We start from the raw sequence: 27,894 nt of genomic DNA, 5'->3' as shown, positions 1-27,894 counted from the left end.
ATTTTTTAACAAAAATCTTTAAAAAGAGGGGTGGAAGGGGAGAGCTACCAAGTAGCCCAAAACCAGAAACAAAAACAAAAAAAAGAAAGAAAAAAAAAATAGGTCCAGATTGCTTCACCAGCAATTATTTAAGACTAAAACTATATCAATCTTTCACAAACTCTTTCATAGGTAGATAAAAGGGAACTTTCCAATCTTTTATGAGGCCAGCATCTGTCAAGGACAATACAAAAAAAGAAAAAATTGCTTGCAAAATCTCACTCTAATACATAGATCTCAGAAATCGTAAACCAAATATTAGTAAACCAAATCCAGCAATGATGATACATTACAGTCAACTTGGGATTGTTCCAGAAACACAAGGTTTATTTAACACGTGGAAATAAGTCTATGTATTTCATCTCATTAAAGAGTAAAAAAGAAGAAAATGATCTCATTAGATGCAGAAAAAGTAAGATTCAATATCATTTGTGATTTAAAAAAAAGAAAATTCTAGCAAACTACAAATAAGAAGGAAACTTCCTTTATCTGAAAAAGAATATCTATCATAAACACTTATAGTAAACGTCATACTTAATGGTAACACAGCAAAAGGTATCCTTTTGAGGCTGGGAATAAGAAAAAGATGCCTACTCTCACCACTTTTATCAACATTACAGTAGAGGTCCTAGATACTGTATAAAAAAAGAAAAAGATATAAAACACATGAAAGTTAGAAAAGTTGAAATAAAACTGTCATTATGCACAAGTAATATAATTACGCATACAGAAAATCCAAACAGATATACAGAGGACTTACTAGAATTAATGAATTTAGTAGTAAGATTGCTGGGTATAGTAAACACAATATTCAAAAATTAAGTGTGTTTCTATATATCAGTAACAACTATAAAATGAAATTTATATACGGATGCCATTTCTACCAGCATCAAAAATATCAAATACCTAGGAATAAAGCTAATAAAAGAAGTTCAGGAAACACAGCAAATCATAAAACATTACTGAGAGAAATAAAAAGATCTAAAATAAATGAAGGGCTGCTATGTCACATTCATTGATGGGAAGACTCAATTGTAAAGATGTCAATTCTCCCCAAACTGATCTAGATTCAATGCAATACCAATAAAAATCACAAGAGGTTTTTTGGTTTGTTTTGTAAAACTTATCAAGCTTATTCTAAGATTAACATGGAAATACAAAGGGCCAAGAATAGATCATCTAAAAGAAGAAAAAACAAGATGGGAGGACTTGCTCTAGCAGATATCAAGACAATTTAAAAGCTACAGCATTTAAGACAGGTGGCATTGGTACAAGGAAAGACCAATGGACTAGAGAAAAGAACTCAGAAACAGACGCACACAAACATAAACAGTTGATTTTATGACAAAAGTGGTAATACAGAGCAATGGAGAAAGAGGATTTTCAATAAATTGTGGACAACTGGATATCCACAGAGGAAAAATGAAACTTGAACTCTTCCTCAAACCATACGTAAAAATTATTCCACATGGATTTTAAACCTAAATGTGAAAGACAAAAAATAAAATGTGCAGATTTTAGACCAGAGGTTCTTCGCCTGAGGTCCTCTGACCAAAGGGGCCAGTGGATAGACATAAAAGATATTTGTGATACATCAATTGTATTGTCTTATGCCTTAGGTTTTAGTGTATGAGTTCCAACCGACAGCATCCACATCTCTTTGCCTGGGGTTTTCTAAGAGCTGTTTATGAGTGCGGAGAATGCCATGCCCTTAGCAGTCCTCAACCAATGAGTAACACATGTAATGAATATGTGTGAGGGATATAATGTTGTGAGGAACACTGGCTCCAACAGTTACCCAGAGATTTAAGTTTGTTAATCACCTGCATAGGTTAATATACCCTTTATTAAGCAACTTCACTTCCTGGCCTCAAATCCAGCATATTTCTTTGTGATCATTCCCCATATTAATTACTTATGCTTGAATCCTTGTCTTGGGGTCTATTTCTTGAGAAATCAAGAAAACTAAGATCCAGAATTACCATGAATTTGAGTGGGAAACAATTATTTCTCTATTTTCGTAACTGCCAATTGAAGGAAATGTTAAACTTAAATTACAAATATAAGCAACAAACCAAAGTAGCATTAGCAGGACGTGACTCTGTCTCTGACAGAAATCACAATTTTTTATTAATTACAGTAGTTCTGCAGATATCTCAAAATAGTATGTATACTGCTCACTACTTTGAAATTGTGAGTTTTCATATAATTTACTACAAAATTACACACACGATTGCATTCTTTCTTCTATAATGTTGTATAGTCTTCCTCTCTGTAATGCCATCAACTGTTGAGCAACTACCTCTGTGCCAAGTAATTACTCAGCCACAAAACAGTTGAGTGTTCTACAACTAGAGATAAACTCAAAAGCCTTGGGTGAATTCTGGTGTGCTTGGAAACCCTATCCTTGCCTTGTAAAGTGTAATATGGAAGTTTTAATTCCATATACAATACAATTAAACTTTAACTTGTGATTTTTAAATGTAATTTTTGTTACTGAATGTATTAATTTAAAAGTACATTATGGCTATTATCACAAATTTATTTATTTATTTATTTATTTATTTATTTATTTATTTATTTATTTATTTAATTAGGGAAGGGAACAGGACTTTATTGGGGGACATTGTGTACTTCCAGGACTTTTTTTTTTTTTCCCCAAGTCAAGTTGTTATCCTTTCAGTCTTAGTTGTGGAGGGTGCAGTTCAGCTCCAGGTCCAGTTGCCGTTTCTAGTTGCAGGGGGTACAGCCCACCATCCCTTGCCGGAGTCAAACCGGCAACCTTGTGGTTGAGAGGACACGCTCCAACCAACTGAGCCATCCGGGAGCTCAGCGGCAGCTCAACTCAAGGTGCCGTGTTCAAGCTTAGTTGCAGGGGGCAGAGCCCACCATCCCTTGCGGGACTCGAGGAGTTGAACCGGCAACCTTGTGGTTGAGAGCCCACTGGCCCATGTGGGAATCGAAACAGCAGCCTTCGGAGTTAGGAGCACGGAGCTTCAACCGCCTGAGCCACCGGACCGGCCCACAAATTTATTTTTTAATATCTTGAAGCTGTATTTTAATAACTGTATGGCAAGTTCAAAACTATGGAAAACTAAACATTATATTATTTGAGAATTCATACATGTGATACTATAAAAAAAAGACAATGAAATGAAACATAAAATTCAAAATTCTGGTTGCCTGGGTGGAAGGGGAAGGAGGAGATGCAAGCAGGACTATAAGAAACCCATTAGTTTTATATTCTTTTTCTCAAATTGAGTAATAGGTCCATGTGTATTTGTTTAATTATTATACTTATATATGTTTTATATGTAGTCTTTTATATTTATGAAATATTTATAATTTAAAAAGGAACATCCACAGCATAAGAAAAAACTCTTGAAAAATAAAAATGTGATAGCAGGAAATAATTATCCCAGAGTTTAAGCTAAAAAACGCTCCAGAAATTAAACAAAATCATAGAGATGAAAAAATGTTTTTAAATTAAAAAATTAAAAAGATGAAGAGATGGACAATGGAGAGAGGGAAAAAAAAGTAAATTAGAGGATCAGTATAAAAGAATCTACTTTTAAATAAGGGGAGATTCAGAGAGAGAGAAAAGACAACATGAAAGAAAGGAAATAACACAAAACAAATAATATAAAATAATATCCCTAAACTGAAGGACATGAGTTTCCAGATTGAATAGGCCCACCAAATTACCTGCACAAGTCTTTATCCCTTAGAGATACATACTAAAATATTTATAGATGACTGTCCCGTACCATGATATCATCATGAAATTTCAGAACAGCAGGAAAAAGGAGAAGATTCCTAAAACCTCTATAAGCTGGAGACGGGGGGAGTATGGACATACTGCACTGCACTTCTCAAATGGCAACATTGGAAGCTAGAAAGCAACAGAACCACTAAAAAAATTCTGATGGAAAATTATTTTCAATCCAATTCTGCGCCTGGCCAAATCAAGCATAAAAGAAGAAGAAATACTTGTTCAGATTTGCAAGGCCTCAAAATATTTTTTCCACTCATCTTTTCTAAGGAAACTACTAGAGGATATCACCTTCAAAACAAGGAAAGAAGATAAATGATGCTAAGAAACAGGGAATTTAATAAAGACAGGCAAAGAGAATCTCCTGAGATTGCTAAAAGAAAATCCCAAAATGAGAGCTCTAGTTTAGAGTTGGAGAGTAACTAAACCAGATTGGAGCAAAGAGAATACACATCTCCAAGATACTGCCTGTGTGGGATTGTGATGAGAGAAGATGCAAAAGCTGTCAGAGGTTTAGGGAATGGATTAGGTATATAGAAAACTAAGCAATTAGTAAAACTAAGTAATTATTAACTCCAAAGTAATTATTCTGTGAAGAATATTTTGCACAATCAATAATGTGAAAAATAAATACTGACTTACCCAAATATTACAAGATAATCTACATCAGGAAGACAGGAGGAAGGGAAGTGATTTGCGTATGTGTTAGAAGTAGAGAGAGGGTTGGGAACATCAGCTAGAGAACAGAAGTCTCAGCTTCCACAGTACAAAAGCAAGAATGATACATAAAAATGAAATGGGGGAAAATATCAAGAAATGGGAGGATAAGCAAGTTATTTAGGAACATGGGAGGAAGTACCAATATATGCAACATGACAAATAACTGCCTCCAGGACACAGGACTTAAGAACAGGAAGAACGGAGTGTTTCTTTTCATTGTGACTCTAGTGGTACTGTTTTCCTTTTTAAGTTATGGACATATGCTATTTTTTAAACATAAAAATTAATTTTAAAAAACAGATTTTTTTTTAAAAGGTCAAATAAGAATAATAATAGACATTATTTCCCAAGTCCCTACTACCTAAGGGAAATATACCTGATCTTCACAAATCTATCACTATTCCTCAGGCTGGCTTTGCAGAGTAAGATTATCCCAATTTTACAGATGAGAAAACTAAAAATAAGAACGAACAGGAACATTTTTAATTGTTTTGTTTCTTTTGTTAATGTTTTGTTTGGTCCTTTACCTTCCCAGCAGTAGCAAAATATTCACCATCAGGGGACCACTCCATCAAATGTACAGATACTGAGGTTCTAAAAAAAAACAAAGTTAAACAGTTACCATTTTTAAAATCTGGAACACTATTTAGATGATTTTTAACATCATTAGAAGAAGAGTGTTTTGAACTCTCTAAAAATAAAATATTTCACCTCCCTAAAAATACGAATTAATTAAAATTAATCCAAAGTTCTCTTTGGGGATCCAAAGAATGCAATTACCATGTATAAATGATATCTCCAAGTTTACAAGCCCGACCAACATCCTAAATATAACGTGTTAAAAATTAAGCTCACCATCTTCCCTGGCTAATAGGTCCCCTTCACATAATCCATACTGTTAATAGTTCAGCCATCCTTCCACTTGAAAGAGTGACTGGCAACGTTCATCACATCGTCTCCCTCCCCATCACCATCCACACCTCTTCCATTAATGACTAATCCCTATGTGTCAACCCTGTCAACCCAAGTACTGAGGTTATTACTATGAAAATATTTTGCCCTTTTTAAAAACAATCAACTGTAGCACAGATTAAAGATACGTATTATGATGAGTTTTGGTTAGAAAAAGTCTACTTTCTAGGCTTCTAAATGCAATGGTACCATCAAAAAATAAAGACGATTGTGAAACATATTTTAGGAGGCTTTTTTTTTAATGAATGAACATAACAACAGAATTAGACACTAACTTGCACTGCCAGATGCACTTCCAATCATTTAAAACGGGAGGAATTTTATTATCAATTTCTTCCTCTTCTTCCAGAATGTCACCTTCTGGAGGAGCCCACAGCTGAAGAGAATCAGTTGCTGTCAACAATCTGTTATCTGAAAATTAAAGAATGTTCTACTGAATAAGCTGGGTTTATCTAGAGAAAGAAATACACATCAGCTGCTACATAGGTCTAAAAACTGTACTGTGAAAAATAAGCAATATTGTCTATGAAAAAAATTCTAAAAATCCACTAGGCAAGAAAGAGTAATTCTTGCAAGAAATTTGAGAACAAAAAAGAAACGCTTACTGGCAAAGAGATATTATTTATCAGATAAATCTTTTCTAAAAATAACTGAAACAATACAATAAAAAAACAAACCCAAAAAATACCACATAGAATGTTCTCAGGATATAAGATATAACTAATGAAATATAAGGCAAAATTAATGAAATCTGCTTTTCTACTTGGAATATAAAAATTATCCTCATTAATTGTGAGTGTAAAAAGGATAAAAGCCATTATCATTAGAGGTTTCTAATCTTTCAAAATTAAAGACAGTAATTTCCTGAAATACAGATAACAAAATGAGATAGGTTTCTTTGGTCATGTTTTATTTCTGATTTCTTTCTTAGTAAATACAATTGAGAGTAAAATGCAGCACATGTTCAGTAAAGAAACAAATCACCGTTCTTAAAATAAAATATTGAAAGACAGGGCGAAAAAAGCACAGAACTAATAGTAAATTCGGCACTGTAAAAAGCAATGTATACCAAGAAGAAAAAAGTACCACTAGCAAAAAATATATATACTATTGATCATTTTAGTATGGGAGATTATATATCACATCGTAATCATACATTTAAAACAAATATTTACTTTTCATAATTTCTAATATAATTACTAGATACCTTGAGGGTCCCATGCTAAATTGTATGTCACGGAACTCAAAAAAAACTGCCCAGTTTTAAGCCACTGACACTTGAGTTGCTGAAACATAGAAAAAGGTCAGATTTTAAAAATAATATCCACAAACACTACCATTTCATCATTTTCATCAACTTAAGACCTTATGATCGAAAACAAAGATTTAAATATTTCACTATTATTTCCAAAATACCATTTTTAAAAAAACCTTCCAATAGATCCACTTACTATTTATTCTACCATATCAAGCTGCTTGCCATGCCCAAACAAAGCATGTTATCTCAGGCTTCTTTCCACATCTATAAACATATTCTTATACTTAAGATATCCTTTCCTCTCTTCTCCACCTGCAAACTCTTAGGCTTCCATCAAGATTTAGCTATATCATCACCTCTGCTGTGAATCTTTTTCTGACATCCTAGTAGCACTCATCGCACTTCTTACATTCTACCATTATAACCCTAGTCACACTGAATATTTGTTCATATGTCTGACTTTCCCATTAAATTACAGCTCTTCAAGGGCAGGAATTATGTCTTCAGTGTTGTAATGGCTAGTACACAGATGCTCAATAAATATTTATGAAAACAAAATAAACCTTAGGAAAAGTGCAAATTATCACAATTCTATGGACTCAATGTCTAAAATAAAACTAGATGTGCCTCCCAAAAAGTCAACAAACTTGAATTATATAATATATAAAATCTACAAACCTGACCTATATTATATTTATTTGAATAATTTCCATTATTTTTCTTACTATTTTCATTCCAAAAGGTAGAAAGAAAATTTAAAGTTTAAAAGTCAAAGGCCTCTGTCATCAAATACAATATCTACGTAAAAAGACGTTTAGGTATTTCTTTGTAGTACACAAATATAAAATGGACTCATGGAAAATTGTACTGCAACATACAGCTGTGTGGCCTGAGGCAAGTTATACATTAATCGCTTGGTAAGTACTAATAATTTAATAAATGGCAATTCCCTCTCTCTTTACAATATTTTTAGAATAGCTAATAATTTATTCAAGATTTCATAACTATCTAGAGGCAGAATTTTTAAATATAACTACAAACCTGAATTTCATTATCTAAAAATAATTTTATATTTTTAATTAGGTTAAATGTTAATTTCCCATCACTGCTGAACAACAGTCACAACAGTATTTTAAATACTGTTCAACAGATCTATTTCAGAGTAATAATTAAATCATTCCTACAACTAAAGATATTACTAATATTCTTTCCTTTAGTATTTCTCAGTGTAATTGGTGAACCAACTACATAGCAGAAATTTTGAGAGTGAGGCCTGGAGTCTGAATTTTTAATAGGAACTTCAGGTGAGTCTTAAGCACTCTAAAATTTGATATCCATTTTATAATACTATCATAGGGAAAAGACTAATATTCTAATTCGTGGTTTTTTTAATGTAAAAAGAAATTCCAATATATATATTTAATGAAACACCAAAGTCACTTGTTTTAATGTATTTAAGAGTATACTTTTAAAAAAAAAATTACTGGTAAATATATACTCTTGGCATTCAGATTTCACATTGGCATTTTTCACTATTTGTGAGTGATGATGGAGTTCCTATGCATGCAGTAACTTTTAAAGGGGTTAATAATTCTAACCATATGGGATTTTCTGAATATTCAGTAAGAAAAAATAAAATACAGCACCCAGAATGAATCTGAATGGTTCTCAATGTGTTATGCTAGACCACTTAGCTGGTAAGTGAATTTACCTAAGCTCCTAACTCCTTCATTCAACAAATATTTAGGAGACTATTATGTTCCAGATATTAATATATTCTAAGTACTTGGGATGCATGGTGAACAAAAGAAACAAAGCTCCCTACTCTCATGAAGCTTACATTTTAAATAGTAAACAATAAACAAACAAGATAGTGCTATAGAAAAAATTTTAAAATAGAAGGATAGGGAGGTTAAAATAAAGGTGGTAGAAGCAAGTGACAATTTTTAAAAGAGTGATGAAGGTAGACCCCATTGAGAAGGTTATTATCAAGCAAAACCTTAAAGGATCTGCAGGAGCTGGCTGTGGAGCTATCTAGAGAAAGAATAACATTCCAGAGAAGAGAACAACCAATGCAAAGGCCCTAGGTGGGAGGGTAACTGTCCTAAGAATAGTAAAAATGCCAGTGTGGCTGGAGTGACATCAGAGAGGACAAAAACGGTAGGAGATGAGCTCTGACAAGTAATAAGTAGATGGTGGGACAAAGAAAGGCTATAGTCCATTCTAAAGCTTTTTGGATTTGAATCTGAGGGAAATATGGAGCCATCACAGTTTTAAGCAGAGAATGTCATGATCCGTTCTGCTGAGAAAAGAGGAGAAAGGGGGATAGAAACAGCTATCAGCCAAAGAATAGTCTAGTAATCTAAAGAAGAAATAATAGTTCAACTAGGGTCAATCCCAATTAACAAGGTAAATCTCAATTAGCAATATTCTAGAAAATTGAGTTTCTGAAAGGCCTGAGGATATGTTCCTAGTGAATGTAAAAGATTTACCATAAAGCACCAGGCCATCTTATAACACCGGCTCCTGAGGAGCTCTTTATTGCTATCGACTGGATTCTAAATTTAATTCTAAAAGTTTTCTAATATCATTTAGTACTTACACAATTTCTCTTATGAGAATTTATGCCCAAGGGCTCAAAAATACAAACAGCATTACCATACGAAGCTGCAATCTAAAAAAGAATGAACAAAGCATTAATATTTAGGAAAAGAAAAAATAAAGACAACCATCTTTTCACAATAATGTATGAACTAATTACATATAATAACAATCCCAATACGATATTCATGATTTATTCCCTTCCATAAACATTAACTGGAAAAGTATTGGACTTAAGAATCTCTTCTCTATTATTAAAAATTCAGCAGGCTTTATTTTATGTATCAAATACAAGGCTGATCTACAGCAAATACAAGATTGACCTATTAAAGAAATCATCGTTTTCTGTAGGAGGTTTTTCATTTTTAATACAGAAATAACTTTATTAACAAAGACACATTTCAATGGTACATCTGTCAGAAACTTTATAATCCAGTGACTATAAAAACCATGAGAAGTAGAGAAAGACATCAAAGAGTAACAGGTATTAAATATATATCAAATAAAATGACATTAATTACACCATCAAACAAAGAATGCCAACTGGGAAAACCATCTAGAAGGTATAGAGAAAATGGACTAAGAAGAAATCAGAGAGACACCGACTGCATCTGGAGGAGAAAGAGCTGATGCAGACATCTCCTGGTGGACTCTGTTCCAGGCCACATACCTGATAAGAGGGGACATAAATCCCTCTCTCCCTAGAAACTACCAGAGCCTGCTTTTCAATAATTTCTTAAAAGCCATTTCCGGTGCATCCTCCTCCTGGCAAGAGGGAATCAACGTCAGGGAACAGACCATTACCCATCCCTTCTGATACCTCTAGACCTAACGGTTAACCTATAAACTTAAATTAGGTATGTATTCTTTTAAGGCCAGCCAAAAGGTCTACTGTGATTTCAGGGTACACTCATGCCAAACAGTGATTTTAACTTGTTACTTAATATCTGACATTCTTTCTAAAAAAAAAAAAAAAAAAAAAAGCTTTTAATCCACAATGGTAAGGGAGAAGCTACTTAAAATGCCTGGCTGAGGTAATACTTAGGCAAAACATGCTATGAATGATCACATTCAATATGTCAGTCAATGAATGAATGATTATAACTGGCTAACACAAAGTCATAAATGTGAAAGTTATCACTACAATGACTGTGGACAAAGGAAATAAAAGACAATATATCAAAGATGTCATAATTTTACCTTCTTTATCTTCCAGGTATAGAAAAATAAAAACATAGATATGAACACCACGGCCTTATATATTTAAAAAAAAAAAAAAAACTTTGCTTCCATAGAATTTTATTGTGATTATTACCAGCACATAAATAATTTACTAGAATTCATCTCTGACAACTATTGTACATCACTAGGCAGGTTTAAAGCTATCTTAATTGGCCTACAGAGATCAGCAATGAAAAATGAATGACAGAAATCTGGCACTCTCAGTGTTCTCTAAAAAGTAAGCTATGCTTAAGAAAAAAAAAATTGGGAAAAATCAGAAAAGCAAGAAACAAGTATCAGAAAACACCAGGAAACTCAGTATTTCAATACTAGGTCAATTATATCACTGGATTGCCATATTATGCTGTATTTGCACAAATAGTAAAGCTTGATACAAGCAGCGGGGTGAGACAGCAGAAATGGTATTATAATAATGTATTTTTGGCATAAATTTGCATGGTCACTATTTATCACCGTGAATATTCTGATTTAACATATCCTTGAAAAAAATGTTATTACTCAGTAAAGAAAAATTCAAGACCACTAAGACTGTTTAAATTATTACAATTATGACAGGAAAAATCTCATTTTCATATTCTTGTAGAGCCATTCAACTCTGCTACACAGTATTGCCCTTGCTGCATTGCTAGAGTATACAGCAAATATGATATATTTGCTTTACATTAAATAAACCATAATGTTATGTACATTAGGCTTGAAATTTGGGGGGAGGGGTACATACGATGAAATTTGAACTATATCAAAATAAACCCTGTTTTAAAGTCTGAAGGGAATAAACATTAAGATTCTTCACTCAACAAATAAAACTTTCATTAAATTAACAGAAACTTTACAAAGCACCTGTTATATGACAAATATTATTTTAGACATTAAAAACTTGCCAAAGTTCTTGATAAAAATTTGATGTTATTATAACTTTGGGGAGAGATAAGGGATGCTAGGTAGAGAAGATAAAAGTTTACTTCCCTACTATTGATTTAATAGTTGCTAGAATAATTAACTGGCAGAATATCAGTATCCACAGGATTGTGAGGCCTACAGATCTTTTAAGACTGTATACACCTGTAGAACAATTAATTATCACATTGTCAGCTTAATGGCTCTTTACAATTTGTATACAACTATCACTTCACCCACTCCTATCGATAGGCATCTAAGCAAGGTATATTAATAAGAAACTGTAGGCAAGCCTTGTATAAAAAGATAAGAATACTCTAGGATTGTTAAATATATTAAAGGATGACATATAATAAAGTAATTAAATCCCTTACTTACTCTTCCATGTTGGTTAGAACACTCTACACAGCTGACTTGGATGTTTCCATGCTTAGCACCAGGAATGATCTGCACACATTCAAAGTCACTTGCCAAAATAACAATATCACAGCCTGATCCATATGCCTAAAAAGAAAAGTTTTACAATATATAAGATACGTAACTTTTGAATTATGATGACAGTTTATCTTAGATTTTATTGCCATTGTAATTGTGTACATTAACACATTTTACAGAAATAGTTAATGTAAGAATATTAAGAATACCAATTTCCAAATAAGAACACTAAGTCACATCAAAAAACGGGATGATGATACCCTACGCATCATCATTCAAAACTGCTGCTATCAGGAAAAGGGTCCTTTCAGTTCTTAAACACTATGGGCTCTGTCCTGCAGGTCAGAAATCACACTGCTTAGAGTTGCTCTCCAAAGCTCATCTCAGTAAACTCTAAAGAATAAAACCTCCATCTAAAAGTAATAAGGCACTGAAGGCTACAATTGTGTTCCCAGGTTTCAAACGAGGCTTGAGAAAGATCACGATAGAAATCAGATGCATTTTCCAACACAATTCCACATGGCTTAAAGAGCTAGTTAAATAGACATGAACCTCTGAGACAGAATTACATGCACTAAGGCAAGGACTAAACTTAAAACTCAACTGCCTAAGTGAATCCATGAGGCAACCTGCCTGCCGCTTTCCCTCAACCTTGAGGGAGTGAGGAAACCAACCCAAAGTGGTTTCACAAAAACGGTTAAATAAAATAAAAAATAAACTGATTTATATAAAATATTGGCAAATATAACTATACAGTCAAAAAATAAAATATAACACAAAATTAAGTTCCTGGAAAATTCTCTTATTCAACGTAACTATAATGTGCAAAACCACATATTTCTTCCCATTGCCACACTTCTTGGTGTACGCCATTCCTGTTTTACAACTTGTGAATTTTATGATGACATAAGGGGCAGAGAGTGGGGACATGTTTTTTTGCTTCCAAAATCACCTGATGATGAAATATTCCAAATAACTGAACAATCAAATTCTCAAATGAAAAAGCCCCATTAAAAACAACATAAATATAAAATTTATGAGGTTGTATTTTTCTATTTCTACACCTTTAAGCAATATGGTCATGTCCTACAAAATATAGATACCCAATAGCCAGGGCTGACATGTGAGGACACCTAATTTAGTGACCGCTGCCCTGAAGAGGTCCACGTGTGGCTGCTAATGAAAAGAGGGAAATGTAGATAAAGATGAGATAGGAAGACAAACACTACTTCTACAGGTTACTAAAACTTCCAATGTTGCCAAAATCCTGCTATAACCACTATAAACCATTTCAACTCATAAATTTACAAATACCAAAAAGTTCACCAAAAGAAAAACAAAGAATGTTAAGCAAAGGAAATATGGGGGGGAAAATCACTCACAGGAGGAAATAACCACTTATATTCTTATACACAAGGTAGATTTGCTATACCATGTATTCAAGAAAGCTGAACTGAAAGGGAATATTGAGTATAGGCAGAAGAAATGTTTGTATCTCCATGCTAATCGGTAAAATTATATTATTAAAATAACCTTACCCCTAAACAACATTTCACAATTTCCAAAGTGCTTTATAGAATTATCTCAGCAAGGTGGATTGATAGAAAGAGCACAGACATTATCTAGTTTGGAATTACACATACTGGGCTTTGAATTGTGGTTCTGTCATACTGTGTGATCTTAAGCAAGTTACTTAAGCTCTCTGAGCATTTCTTGTGGTAAAATGGAAGGAATAATACCTATCTCTTAGGATAATTTTGAAAATTAAAATAGAAAATCTATTTGCATAGTGCTTAGTATACATAGTTCATTTAAGAAACAAAACAGTGCACAATATCCCAAGCATGGGCTAAGGATTGGGAATACAGGATCACAAGATGTGGTTCTAGTGAGTAATGGGGAAATGACAAAGTGAATCACCAATCACAAATAACAAACTGCCATGACAGATATACCCAAAAACTACTAGAAGAAAACAGAAGGTACAATAAATGTTATATTACTCCCCCTTTAATCTTTGCAACAAACCTGAAGGAAGATACGATCATTATCATCGTATAAAGAAAGTTCATTAATTTGCCCAGTTAGTAAGTGGAAGATTCTGAAACTCAGATTCTTACAATTTTTAAGCTCCTTCCCCCAACATTACATATCAAATGACACAAAATATTCCAGATAAGTATTTAGTACACTTGCTTCTCTAAAGATGAGCCATCCCTGGCAACTGCTACTATAGACAGACAGGCTGTTACTGGTCATTAAAAAGGATGTTTACTCTTCCCTAGATATTCATAATTGCTCGATTGTTTCCAGAAAAGATGCACCATACTCCTTACCTGCAGGGAATCTTGCCATTTTTCTGATCCAGCAATAGTTCTCAAACCTGGCTGCATCAAAATCACTGAAGGAACTGGTTAAATATACAGATTGCTTGGTCCCACTCCAAAGTTATTAAATCAGAATATTCATGGATAAAAGATGTTGGCAAATATCTATCAGAATGTAAATACAATGTACTCTTTGATCAAATAAGCTCCTATTTTACTCTATAGGCATATTTACAAAAGTTTGCCAAAAATATATATATATTATAGAAGGATATTCCCTGCCTCATTATTTATAGCAGCAAAAACTGAAAATAGTTGTGTGGTTAAATAAATAACTGAATATCTATACACTGGAATACTGGAATGCAGCTGCTAAACATTTAGACTAGTGCTCTAAAATGGTTTCAAATCCCTTATCAAACTAGTAATTATCATCATAATGGAACAATTATGTCTGATACTGGTTTCCTATGGAACCACACCTAGGCAATGCCTGCCATTTTATGTAATATCCATGGTCACACCTAGAAGGGAACCCCCTAAACGATTGCACACTAAGAGCTTACAAAACACAGAGGGAAAGTATTACTCTTTACCTTTCTCTAAAGAGTGTAAGGCACAAATAACCCATGTATGGAAGAAGAGGGGACTCATAATCTATCAGTACTGAATCACATGCATTGTATAACTGAAGGCTCACAAGATTTTAATGATTTATATAAACATGTGTTTAAATGTGTCTGGATCCCACGACACTGAAAGGTCCATCAGCTCAAGGATCATGTCGTCCTTGTTTACCATTGTAATCCCAGCAGCCAGCACATAGCAGCCCTCAATAAATATCTGTATAACAAATGAATGATTCAAAATCTTCCTAATATCTGGCTCCAGAAGCCTAAGTACCAGGAAACTTGGTCGAACAACATCGAGTTCAGATAGCTGACATAACCTAATAATTTGGCCAAGTCTAAGACAATAGCTATACAAGGAAGAGAGGGAGATTTTGCTGATTTTCCAGTTTAACAGTATCGTGGATTTAGAAGACCTGTCTGAAAGGAATCTACCAAAGTCCTCCTTAATAATTTATCATTTACTGAATACCTATTATGATCAGACAGTCAGTCGGCTATGGTCGTTATGAACACTGTATCTTCATAGGCCCCCTTTTAAACATGGAGAAACTGAGGCCCAGAAAGGATAAGTAATTTGTCCAAGTTTGTAAGAGTGAGGATCCATTTGCTTCATAATAAAGCCCCTGCTCTATCCAGTGCATCACCCACTTCTACTCCATTAAGCTGTCTTATTAGTGCCAGAAAGTCCATGTTCATCTTTGCAATCCCAAGAAACTTACCACAGCATCTGGCCCAGAGGAAGGACTCAGTGAAGGCCAATAGATGAGAAGGTTTATACAAGATCTATAATTACTCAAGAGATTACTATTGTCTCAATTTTAGGTCAACAGCAATTTTGTTCCATTCTTCTTTCTCAGAATTCACTTTTACCAGAGAAGAATTTATAGCGCAAGAGGAGGAGGGTGCTCACTGAGGCTGCAAGCAAATACAAAAATGACCCCAGAGTATGGGATGTGGTCTCCCTTGTATTACATGAATAAAATATCTCTGACTTGGCTGAGTATAAACTACTCCACAAACGGGAGACAGGCCACAGGGTCATTCCAGGGAAGCAGAAAAAGGACATCAAGCCTTTTCTGGAGCAAATGGAATCCCTTAACCAGGTTCTTCTCCCTTGGGTTCACGGTAGAACTGCCCCTGTGCCACAGCACTATCTACCAGGGCCCTGCACTTGTAACAGTACTGATCTATGAAACATTTTATCTCTAAGTTAAGGATACGGTCAGGCCCAAGCCCATAGGTAAGGCCCAAGAAAAGAGAAAAAGTCAGAAAAACACCCTTTCCTTCCATTCATGTGGGAAGATTTATTTTATGGAAGGACTGAGCTGTCCTTATGATGAAAAAGAATTAATAAGTAGCCGAAAGTAAGAACTCATGACCAAAAGATAATTCTGTAGTACAAATCCTAAAGCCAAAGACATGCTTTAAAAATATTAATCCTCATTTATTTTTGGAGACCAAATCCATACTATTAGGAAGGAGACAAGTTTTCTCTCAGCTTTGAGCATTGAAACTAAGAGTTTCCAATGTGGACTGTAACGCGCGTAAGTCACGGATGGTCTCAGGAGGTCTCTGAACTCCTAAAAATTATATTTAAAGTCACGTGAATGTCCTTGTTTTCCCTGGATCCACAGATCTCAATAGTTTTTCTAAAAGAATCTCTTCCTTAGACAAAACTTGTCATATTATCCCATAATAATGATATAGGTGCTAAAAACTTGAGTATTTATTACCAAGATTCTTTTCTATGTTTTTAGTTGAGATACCCAAAACTTCATTAGAAGAACCTTGTCAATTAGTTGAGGCTGAAAAACAAAGTTACCCTGTACTTTTATCTTATTAAAATGTTACACTTGATGAAAAAATTAAATATCCTCTAAAGTCATAAAGTACTCTGAATTAGCATACCATCATTATCATAATAAAGATACTGTTGCCTTCTGTAGAGTTTAATGTTATTGTGAACAATGATTAAGTGTATTCAAACAGGCATGAAATACTCACTGTCTTCTCTAATTTCATTTTTATACATAATGGCTTTGACTATATTACTTTCAGAAAAGCCAACAATACTCATATCCCACAAATACTATTCTAATTTATCATATTTCCTTTAAGTCTTAGATAAATTAAAGTATAAAGAAAAGAAATCTTTTTTTAATCTCACAGAAACATAACCTTTCCTGTGAGAATAACGAGTACAAACAAAAATTATATTGGCATTTTCTATAGAGTAGTTGGATGCTTTAAAGAGTAGTTACAGGGTCAAAGTTTGAGACCATTAACAACTACTGACAGATGTACCAAAATTTAAAAGAAAAAGAAAGCACTGATGAATCAAGAGGCAGTGAGTATGCTGAGAGGTTTGTCTACTTTAACAAGGTGTTGTAATCTTACCAAGAATACTTTATCAATAGTGTTACTGCTAAACTTCCACCTCTCCCTGAGAGTGAGTTTTGATTCCTGTAAATATGTTCACTCTTCTACAAATGAGGACACGAGTTATTAAGAGGTAGAAAAATAATTATTAAAAAGAGGTATTTACTGAAAGCCTGCTGGGTAACAGGTATTGTACTATGCATTCTACATTCCTAGTCTTTCTTTCAAGACTGCAACAATCTTATATAAGTTGGTTATTAGTCCACTTTAATATAAGGAAATGGAACTTTGTATGGTTTAATCAAAGTCCTAACCCACAAGGTAAATACATGCTGGGATGCAAATTCAGATCTCTACATTGTTTTATCCACTTAAGTAATGACCATTTTCTATCGTTTTGTTTTCTACTGCTCAAATTTTTGTTCTTATGGGTTTATTGCACAAATTCATTTAAATTCTTCATTTCTGTTGTGATCTTTTGCTCTATAAACAAACAAAAAGCTAAAAAGAAGTCACAGTTAACGGTTTGGTTCCTTGGTTGTGCCAAGTTATCTTCAGAAAATACTCTTAGGAGGCCAATGCTGGCCTATGAAAAATCTTACAACCACGAAAACAAAGCAGATTAACACAAATTTCCCAAGAAAACATCCTTTCCCTCTCTTCATTTTAGTCACGTAATTAAAATTCTAACTGTTTATGATGCTCTCAGAATTAAAAATTAACTTCTAAAATGGACAAACAGGTTTCCCTATTGAGTAAGTCCTTTATTAAGCTAGAACTTTCATATATAATAATTATCCATTAAAGCTATCTATAAGCTAAATAAACCATTTTGAATGTTTAATTTTTAATGTTTTCAGTAACAAGATTTTCTTTTTATAGAGAAAATAACATATGCACTAAATTTTTAAAAATAGGAAAATTAAGTAACCTTCTTAGTCTTGACTATCTCTCCTCATTCCCAAAAAGCAGTCACGTAATAATTATCTATAAACCTTTCCTGAAATGTTTAGTGTATACAGAGGGTGCCAAAAAAATGTATACCCATTTTAAGAAAGGAAAACGGAATTAAAATTGTAATGATATATACCAATAACAAAGGATGAATACAAGTCACGCTTGACTTCTGCAATTACAAGAGGTGCTCACAATGGTTACCATCAGCGTCCAGACACTTCTGATTACAGCGAACTACTGCTTGAGCAATGTTGTCCACCGTGTAGGCACTTGTATACTTTTTTTGGCACCCCCGGTATACAAGCATATCTGTGTATAAATCTTTTTTAACATAAAGGGATTATGCTATACAAATTCTTTTTTCCATTCAACTAACAATATATCTTGAAAATTTTCCAAGGATATATCAGCAAAGAAGGAATTACCTCATTCTTCTTAACTGTTGCATAGTATTCCATTTTGTGGCACTGCCATAATTAATTTAGATTATTTCCAGTCTCACTATTGCAAAAAATGCTTCAATGAACTTACTCATATATGGATAAAATATATTATGCATACGTGTGCAAGGATACCCATAGGATACCCATAGGGTAAATTCTAAGACATAATTTGCTGGGTCAGTGATTAAAATTTAATAACAACTGCAAACTGGCCTCCAAAAGGATCATACTCCCCATGTATATAAAAGTACCTGTTTCTCCACTTCCTCGCTAACCCCGATCATTATCAAATGTTTTAATGTTTCTAACCTAACAAAATCTGGCAGCTCCCTGTTGTTTTAATTTGTAGTTTTATTAGGAAGAATGTTGAGCATCTTTTCATATATTTATCACCCATTTATATTTATTTCTCTGCAGACTATTCATGTTATTGGTCCATTTTTTAACTGGGTCTTTAGTCTTGTTCTAAATGATTTATAAGAGCTCTTTATAGAACTCACCCTTTATCATACATATCTAACAAGTTGTCTTTCTGTAAGTTTCTACACCTAAAGTCAAACCTTTACCATTATCAACTACTGTCCCCTACCACCACCTGCCCAATAAATAAATAAGCCTCCTGTCACTCAGATATAAGTAGGCACTATAGTTAAAAGTAGAAAGGGTAGTACTTCAAAAGGAAGCTCTGCTTTCCACATAAGAACATACTTTACTGATATGATCCAATCATTCTAATAACCTAAAGTCCACTCAAGAACGCTGAATGAGCAAAATAACTAAATAAGAAAGAAACTAAATAGTATGCAAAAGCTTAGAGCCAAAACATTAACCTAGGTTAACAACAGGTGGAGCAATGTCAGAAATAATCTAATAATGACTATTTGTGTGGTAACCAAGGGGATTGTTTCTTTTAGAAACAACTCATATCAGGAAATGAAAAATTAACAGACTACTTACAAGTAGCAATAGAAAAAGGCAAAACTGCAAATGGTATGCTGAGTGACGCCTAAGACAAAGCTTAATAATACGTAAAAACAAAAGTCTATGGCCAGGAAAAAAGAATAGAAGAAATTATTACAAGTATTCATGATTAAGCGGTAAGAGACAAAATGATTTGTTTTCATTTCTTCCTAACAACCCGAAAAGCAAATGATCTGAAAAAAAAACAAAGAACTTTCTTTAACATTAAAACTGTAAACTTAAAAAGAATTATTTTTAGTATTAGTCAAAAACTAGCCAGTTTTGATATTTTACTGACAAGATGCAGCTATAACAAACTTCTAAATACTAAGATTAAAAGAAACAAAGACACCTGCAATCCAAACTAATCTAGTTGGCACCCCTAAACATGTTTTTTTAATTTACTGATGCTAGGAACATCTGAAAGGAACAGAAGACCTTGAAAAGAGAAATATGCAATTAATTAATTTGTTCTAATTAACCGTTAGAAAACCAGCTCTACCTGCATTCTCATTAAAAGGCAGGTCTGGACGCGGAAACCAAAAATCCGCTCTCTCTTACAAATAACTATTTTATGCCAGTGCTAAGAATAAACCATTCAAAGAATTAATCATCACAAATTTCTAAGGAAATCACAGTAATACAGGTAAAAATAAGCCCAGTGGTCTGGCTAGCATTTATAAAAACCTAAGGGTAACCTTTTAGCCTCTAATTTGTTCTCTAAAGCTTAGAGTACATAACAATCTGGCTCATAAAGAATAATGAAGTAAAATATTTTTTCGAGATGGCTGCTTTAAAGAAATCGAATGAACATTTATTTGAACATTAAATTATTAGAAACAGAATAAGTGACCCAATATTTTGCTTCTTAGTTCATTTTTAACATATTTTACATTTGAAAAAATTTTTTAAGTTAATAGTATATTATGTATTATGCAGCACTATTAACATGCAATGTTTATAACAACTTCCAACTATTTTGTAACTACTGGACATTTCCAGAAAATCACTTATCCTAAATGTTGATATGTTGAGGGAGATGGTCCTGATAGTGTTTAAAAAAGTATTTCTCAAATAATAAATTAAACCATTAAATTGCAATTAAACTCCCAATACCTCCACTGATGAAACGGGTACATTCCTAAGAATCTAGAGGCCCTAATACTGACCATAACAACGAGCAAATCATAATCTCTCTATAGATGTTTCCTTCATCAGTCAAATGAAAGATTGTGATTAGATCACTTCTGAGATCCCTTTCAACTTTTAAGCTGTAATTCTAGTAAATGTGCACAAATTTGTTTCAAATAGTTCTGGTAAAAAAAAATAATAATAATCTAGTGTTTCAGATGGAGCCCAGCTAAGTGCTTTTTATCTTGTGACGCTTTCCCATGCTCACAGCTGACAAGAGGTGAGGATGGTCCAAAATAATGACCAACTGGCTAATAGACAGCTGAAAAAGATGAGCTGCGCCAATCAAAGTCTACTATGGGGAATTTAAACTAAAAGAACCAGAGTTAGCAGGAAGAGTTTAGCTGAAAAGTCATACATATTCAGGGATAAGGCAGCCATTTAAGAACCATGTACAATATGAAACTGAAACCACCACTTTGAGAAGCAAATGGATCAAATATCCAAAAACAAGAACAATCCCATGAGAAAACAAGTATATAAAATCCTTAAGAGAAGGCAGTCTTGATTCTGCCAGATTTTTAGTTTCAATCACTCTAAAGCCCAATTGTCTTCCGTTGATGGTTCATTGTGTACCCTGAAATAAACCTTGTTTTTAACTTCAGTTCATCTGTCCTTTGCCCTGACTCAAACCAAAGCTGGTACAAAGGTTGAGGATATTCACAGCAGAGCTGCAAAGGAAATGCAGAATTGTCCATGATATTAGAGTAGGGAATGAAATGAGGATGCTAGGATGGAAAGCTAGCAAAACAGGATGTATAATAGATGCAGTTACTAAAGCAGTCAGTCATCTGTGATCCCTTGGGACACATAATGCCTACCAGAGAGTAAGACTTTGAAGCCAGACCAGATAGTCAAATGTACTGTTTTCAGCCTTAAATAAGAAATAGTAAAAAGCAATAAGCAAGAAAAGTATGGTGCACCTGTCACTCTCATATGCTATTGAATATAAAACCATATGGCTTTTCCATACAACAATTTGGTAGTATGAATTAAGAGACTATAAAGAGATTTAATTTGGTTCATTAAGTCTATTTCTATCCTAAGAAAACATTCAGATATGCAAACAAACATTACAACTAGTACTAAAATGTTTATTGCAACATTAGAGAAGTTGAAAGTAAAAAGGATGGAAAAAGATAAACTTTGAAAATACTAACCAAAAAGAAGCTTGAGATAGCTGCATTAATATCAGGTAAGGTAGACTACAGAAAGCATTACTAGAGATTTTTTTAAAAAATAATTACTTCACGATAATAAACAGGTCAATTCAACAGGAGGATATAATTATTTTAAATTTGTTAAGCACACCTAATGAAAGCAAAAATTAACAAATCTACAAGAAGACGGGTAAAATCATACTCGTAGTATTTTTAACACGTCTCAGTAAAAGAATGAGTAAGCAGACAGAAAAGCACTAAAGTTTTAGAAGATTTAAACATGATAAACAAACCTAACCCCTAAAGGACATATGTAGAACACTCTACCGAATAATTGCAGAGCACACACTTTCTTTACGCACACATGGAATATTTATAAAAATTGATCAACTGAAATTTCAACAAACTTAAAAAAGATTGGAAGTATATGTTGTATGTTGTTTGGACACGACACAGCTATGCTAGAAATTCATAAGCAGAATTATAACCAGAAAAGTCCCATATATTTGGAAATTTAAAAACACACTTCTAAATTATTTATGAGAATGATTAAAAAATAGCTTTGTGGTATGCAGATACAGTCGCAGGTCCTAAGAATTTAAAACTTACATTCATAAATGCATATACAGAAAGAAAGACTGGAATGAGCTAAGCATTTATCTCAAGTTATGGGGGAAACAGCAAAATTAATCCAAAAAATATAGAAACAATAAATTAAAAATAGGAGTTAATTAAATAAGACACACAGATCAATGGAACAGAATGGAGAGACAAGAAATAAATCCATGCCTATATGGTCTTTTAATCTATGACAAAGGAAGCAAGAATTAACACTGGGGTAACGACACTTTATTTAATCAATGGTACTGGGAAAACATGGAAAAAAATGAAACTGGACCACCTTCTTATGCCATATACAAGAATAAACTAAAAATGGATTAAAGACTTCAATGTAAGACCTGAAACCATAAAATTCCTAGAAGAAAATATAGGAAGTAAACTCTCACACGTTTCCCTTAGTAATATTTTTAATGATATATCCCCTCAGGCAAAGGAAACAAAAGAAAAAATAAACAAATGGGATTACATCAAACTAAAAAATTTTTGCACAGCAAAGGAAACCATCAAGAAAACAAAAAGATATCCTACTGAATGGGAGAATATATTTGCCAATGATACATCTGATAAGGGGTTAATATCCAAAATTTATTTAAAAAAACTCATACAACTCAACACCGAAAAGACAAACAATCCAGTTAAAAAATGGGCTGAGAACATGTACAGACATTTCTCCAAAGAGGACAGATGGCCAATAGACATATGAAAAGATGCTCAACATCATTCTAATCAGCAGAGAAATGCAAATAAAAACCACAATGAGATACCTCACACCTGTCAGAATGGCTGTCATCAATAAATCTACAAAGAACAAGTGCTGGTGAGGATGTAAAGAAAAGGGAACCCTCGTGCACTGTTGGTGGGATTTCAAATTGGTGCAGCCACTATGGAAAAAGTATGAAGGTTCCTCAAAAAGTTAAAAGCAGAACTACCTTCTGACCCAGCAATTCCACTCCTGGGTATTTATACAAAGAAATCCAAAACACTAATTCAAAAAAAATATATGCACCCCTGTTTACTGCAGTGGTATTCCCAATAACCAAGATAGGGAAACCGAAATGCCCATAATAGACAACTGGAAAAAGAAATTGTGGTACATTTATACAATGGAGTGTTACTCTGCCATAAAAAAAAAATGAAATCTTACCATTTGAGACAATATGGATGGACCTAGAGGATATTATGCTAAATTAAACAAGTCAGACTGAGAAAGACAAATACCATATGATCTCACTTATATGTGGAATCTAAAGAACAGAATAAACGAGAAAACAAAACAGAAATAGACTCACAGATACAGAGAAAAAACTGATGGCTGCTAGATGGGAGGGAGGTCAGGGAATGGTAGAGAAGGTGAGGGGATTATAAAGTACAAACTGGTAGTCACAAAATAGTCCTGGGGATATGCCTTGCAATATAGGGAATATAATCAATAATGTTGTAAAGATTATATAGGGTGTCAGATGGGCACTGGACTTATTGGGGGGATCACTTCGTAGATCATATAAATGCCTATCCACTGTACTGTACACCTGAAATGAATATAAAATAATACTGAATGTCAACTATAATTTTACACACACACACATACACACACACACACATACACACACAGGAGGTCTGCCAATTAAGTTGGCGAACTTGCTGCAACAATGTTGCTAACCTTTCTTGGTATCAGAGGGATTATTCATGAATTTGTACGAACTGGACACTTAACCAAGTATACTATTTGGAAGTGCTGAAAAGGCTGCGTGAAAAAGTTAGATGACCTGCAGTTTTCACCAACAATTCATGGCTCTTGCATCACGACAATGCTCCAGCTCACACGGCACTGTCTGTGAAGGAGTTTTTAGCCAATGAACAAAGAACTGTATTGGAACACCCTCCTACTCACCTGATCTGGTCCCCAATGACTTCTTTCTTTACCTGAAGATAAAGGAAAGATTGAAAGGAAGACATTTTGATGACATTCAGGACATCAAGCGTAACATGACGACAGCTTTGATGGCCATTCTAGAAAAAAGTTCCACAAGTGCTTTGAAGGGTGGACTAGGCGCTGGCATCAGTGCATAGCTTCCCAAGGGAAGTACTTAGAAGTTGACCGTAGTGATATTCAGCAATAAGGGATGTAGCACTTTTTACTGGATGAGTTCGTGAACTTAATTGTCAGACTTCATGCGTGTGTGTGTGCGTGTGTGACGGCATATAAAGCACAGCATAGGGAATATAGTCAATGGTATTACAATGGCTGTGTACAATGTCAGAGGGGTACTAGACTTGGGGCGGGGTTATCACTCTGTGAGGGGTGTAAAGGACTAATCATTATGTTGTTTTTGTACACATGAAACCAATAAAAAAAAGTTAATGCAATAGAAAATATATAACATAGAGAACTAATAAAGTTAAAAGTAAGTTATTTTAAAAGATTAATAAAGTTGATAAAGTTCTACTGAAGAAAATGAGAAGGCACAAATAATCAATGGCAGTAATGAGAAAAGAAGCAGCCCGACAAACACTACTGACCTTAAAGATAATAAGAGCTTGCTGTGAACAATTTTAAACTAATAACTCTGAAAATCTGTGCAAAAGAATAAGTTCTTAGAAAAATAACAACCCAAAACTCAGTAAGAAAAAAGATACAGATAACATTCTCAAATCAATAATATAAGCCTCCTCCATGAGGCCTTGGTCCAATTTACCAAAATGTTAACAGGGGTAATCTCTCCATTGTACATAAAAGATAATTTTATCTTTCTTCTACATTTTTCAAATTATCTACAAGGGCGTATGTTACTTTTTAAATTTTAAGAGGAGAAGGACTGGGAACCTTGGGTTCTAGTCTTCATTCTGCCGTAGGTCTAGCTGTGTGACTTTGATTAAATCGTTTAATTCCTAGATATAAAATTCCTTTACTAGATCTAAATTGTAAAACATTTAATTTCATGTACCAATTTAACATAAAGAGCAATATTAATCCTACCACTTCAAAAAATATTGTCATTTCCATATACTAAGCACATAAAACTGGCCCTATTAAACACTGCTAGAAAGAAGGGCTACAGTTCAATTACCCTATTGCCAAAGTCATCACTTTGGTAGGTGACCCCCAATTTAACTAGTTTATAGCTTATTACAATACAGCATGTCCTCCTGTACAACAGGGCACGTTTAATAGCTGGTTTACCTTATGGGTATACGCAATGCTGGGCACTCAAATAATTTTTGAATGAAGGCTAACCAGGAAGTTATGTTAATCAAAATTCTACTGGAGAATGGAAACTTTCCTTTTCAGTTTCCTTTTTACTTTCTGTATTTCAACATTGTTTGAATTACGAGTTTTTTATAATGCAGATGTTACATTTATAATTTTTTAAACAAAACACTTGATTTCTTTAGGGTTTTCTTCTTTTTGTTTTTAATGACAAAATTGGACTTTTGATTATATCTATATAAAATTATCATTATTTTAGCATGTATTCTTTCTACTTATAAAAAAATTTTTTTTCTGTAAAACAGTATGCCATATTACGCGGGCAGCAGCTTCATACATCTTGTGTTTACTCCCATCTCTTGACTGCATCATTTTCTCTTGGGCTTTAATCTCTTGGGATTTAATCTCCTGTTGTTAGAGTAACATACTGTACAGGTTTGTAGCCTAGGAACAACAGTCTGTACCATATAACCTAGGTGTGTAGTAGGTTGTACCACCTAGGTTTGTGTAAGTGCACTCGATGATGTTCACGCAATGACAAAAATCACAAAAATGACACATTCCTCAGAATGTGTCCATCATTAAGCAGCACCTGACTGTATTTTAACAGGATCATTCTGGCTACTATGTTGAGAATAAACTGAAGGAGGATAAGACTAAAGGCAGACAAGGTAAGGAGATCTGTTAAGAGCCTACTGCCATAATCCTGGAAAGAGATGATGGTGTTTTGGACCAGGGTGGTAGCAGTACAAAGGATGAGAAATGGTCAGATTCTGACTGCATTTTGAAGGTACAGCCAACATAATTTGCCAATATTAGCTATGGGGAGTAAATAAAAGAAAAGAGTAAAAGAGTCCAAGGGAACTGAAAAAAAAAATGAAGTAGCCATTTACTGATTTAGGAAAGGCAGGAGGAGAATGTTCTGAGGATGGGGACTCAGAAGTAGCTGTTATTCAAGAGGATAGATGTCAAAGAAACAGCTGGCTATAGAAATCTGGAACCAGGCTGAGAAGGAGCAGTGAAGAAAGGTGGAGGAAAATCAGGAGAGCTACATGAAGAAAGTATTTCAATAAAGAAGAAAAAACAATTTTATAGCAAAAGAGAAACTGCTAGAGCAATGCCCTTGAGTAGATAAGAGGGCATGCGAACTAGGGTTTCTCACAACTTCAACAGTATTTACATTTGGGACTGAATAATTCTTCATTGTGGGAGTCTGTCCTGTGCATTGCAGGACATTTATCAGGATTTCTGGCCTCTCCCCACTAAATGCGAGTCCTCCCTGCCAACCGGGTCACAATCAAAAATGTCTCCACACATTGCCAAATGTCCCGAAGGGGGTAAAATTGCTCCCAGTTTAAAACCACTGGTATAAATGGAGGAACAGGCCTATGCTGGAAACATAATTCACGTACATAAAAGGAATGATGGAAGATACTATGGGTAGAATACATGATAATTTGAATTGTCTCCTTCTGTTAGATCTTCCTAAGTACAGATACAGTCATGACCAGACAACACATCACAAAACCAGCCCTCACTCCTAGGAAAATGTTGGCATTTTACCATATAAGCTAATTATATCTTTGAACTGAGTCTAAGCCAAAACTTTCATGTGTTTTTTGGGGTTCATCTATGCCCTTTTGCATAATGCCCATATAGTCTCAGGTTTCCTGAGTTCCTCCTAAAATCACAGGATGAAAATATCATGATTTATTATGAATTAAATTAAATGTGATTATTCTTGAGAGGGTTCAATTTTTAAAGGAAGTGGTCTAAAAGGAAAAAATCTTCAGTAACAACATAGAAGGATATTATTTATGGCTTTCAAATCATCCTACCAAATTATCATACAGTAAAATGTTTAAAGGAGTCTTGCTCTATTCATTGACCCCTTTAAACCTACTGACTTCTCTATCAGAGGGATAGAAGATAACCATCATATTTTTTAGGTATTTATGATGGGGAGAGAGCATTAAAGGAGCCCTTAGCAATCATGAAATGAGAAGATTTGAGAATAACAAGTACAGGCAACTGGTTTTACGTATAAACATCAAATCACAGGGTTACATGAACTTATCAC

General features: G+C 33.9%; 1 protein-coding gene across 10 annotated transcripts in view; it reads right to left on the bottom strand.

Annotated features, from left to right (window-relative positions):
- Nucleotides 1–27,894, bottom strand: part of DMXL2 (Dmx like 2) — a 124,748-nt gene that overhangs the window by 89,462 nt on the left and 7,392 nt on the right. For all 10 annotated transcript variants that reach the window (XM_033107092.1, XM_033107093.1, XM_033107094.1 and 7 more), the window contains exons 2-6: nucleotides 11,880–12,005; nucleotides 9,364–9,435; nucleotides 6,711–6,789; nucleotides 5,779–5,914; nucleotides 5,059–5,125 (exon numbers count right to left, since the gene is read on the bottom strand). In XM_033107092.1, the coding sequence (XP_032962983.1) occupies nucleotides 5,059–5,125; nucleotides 5,779–5,914; nucleotides 6,711–6,789; nucleotides 9,364–9,435; nucleotides 11,880–12,005 (480 nt within the window). The remainder of the gene's footprint in view (nucleotides 1–5,058; nucleotides 5,126–5,778; nucleotides 5,915–6,710; nucleotides 6,790–9,363; nucleotides 9,436–11,879; nucleotides 12,006–27,894) is intronic.

This window comes from Rhinolophus ferrumequinum, chromosome 6, assembly GCF_004115265.2.
Source record: "Rhinolophus ferrumequinum isolate MPI-CBG mRhiFer1 chromosome 6, mRhiFer1_v1.p, whole genome shotgun sequence".
Classification (NCBI taxonomy): Eukaryota; Metazoa; Chordata; class Mammalia; order Chiroptera; family Rhinolophidae; genus Rhinolophus; species Rhinolophus ferrumequinum.
The sequence above is the reverse complement of the archived record's forward strand: the minus strand, read 5'-3'. Positions and strand labels throughout refer to the sequence as shown.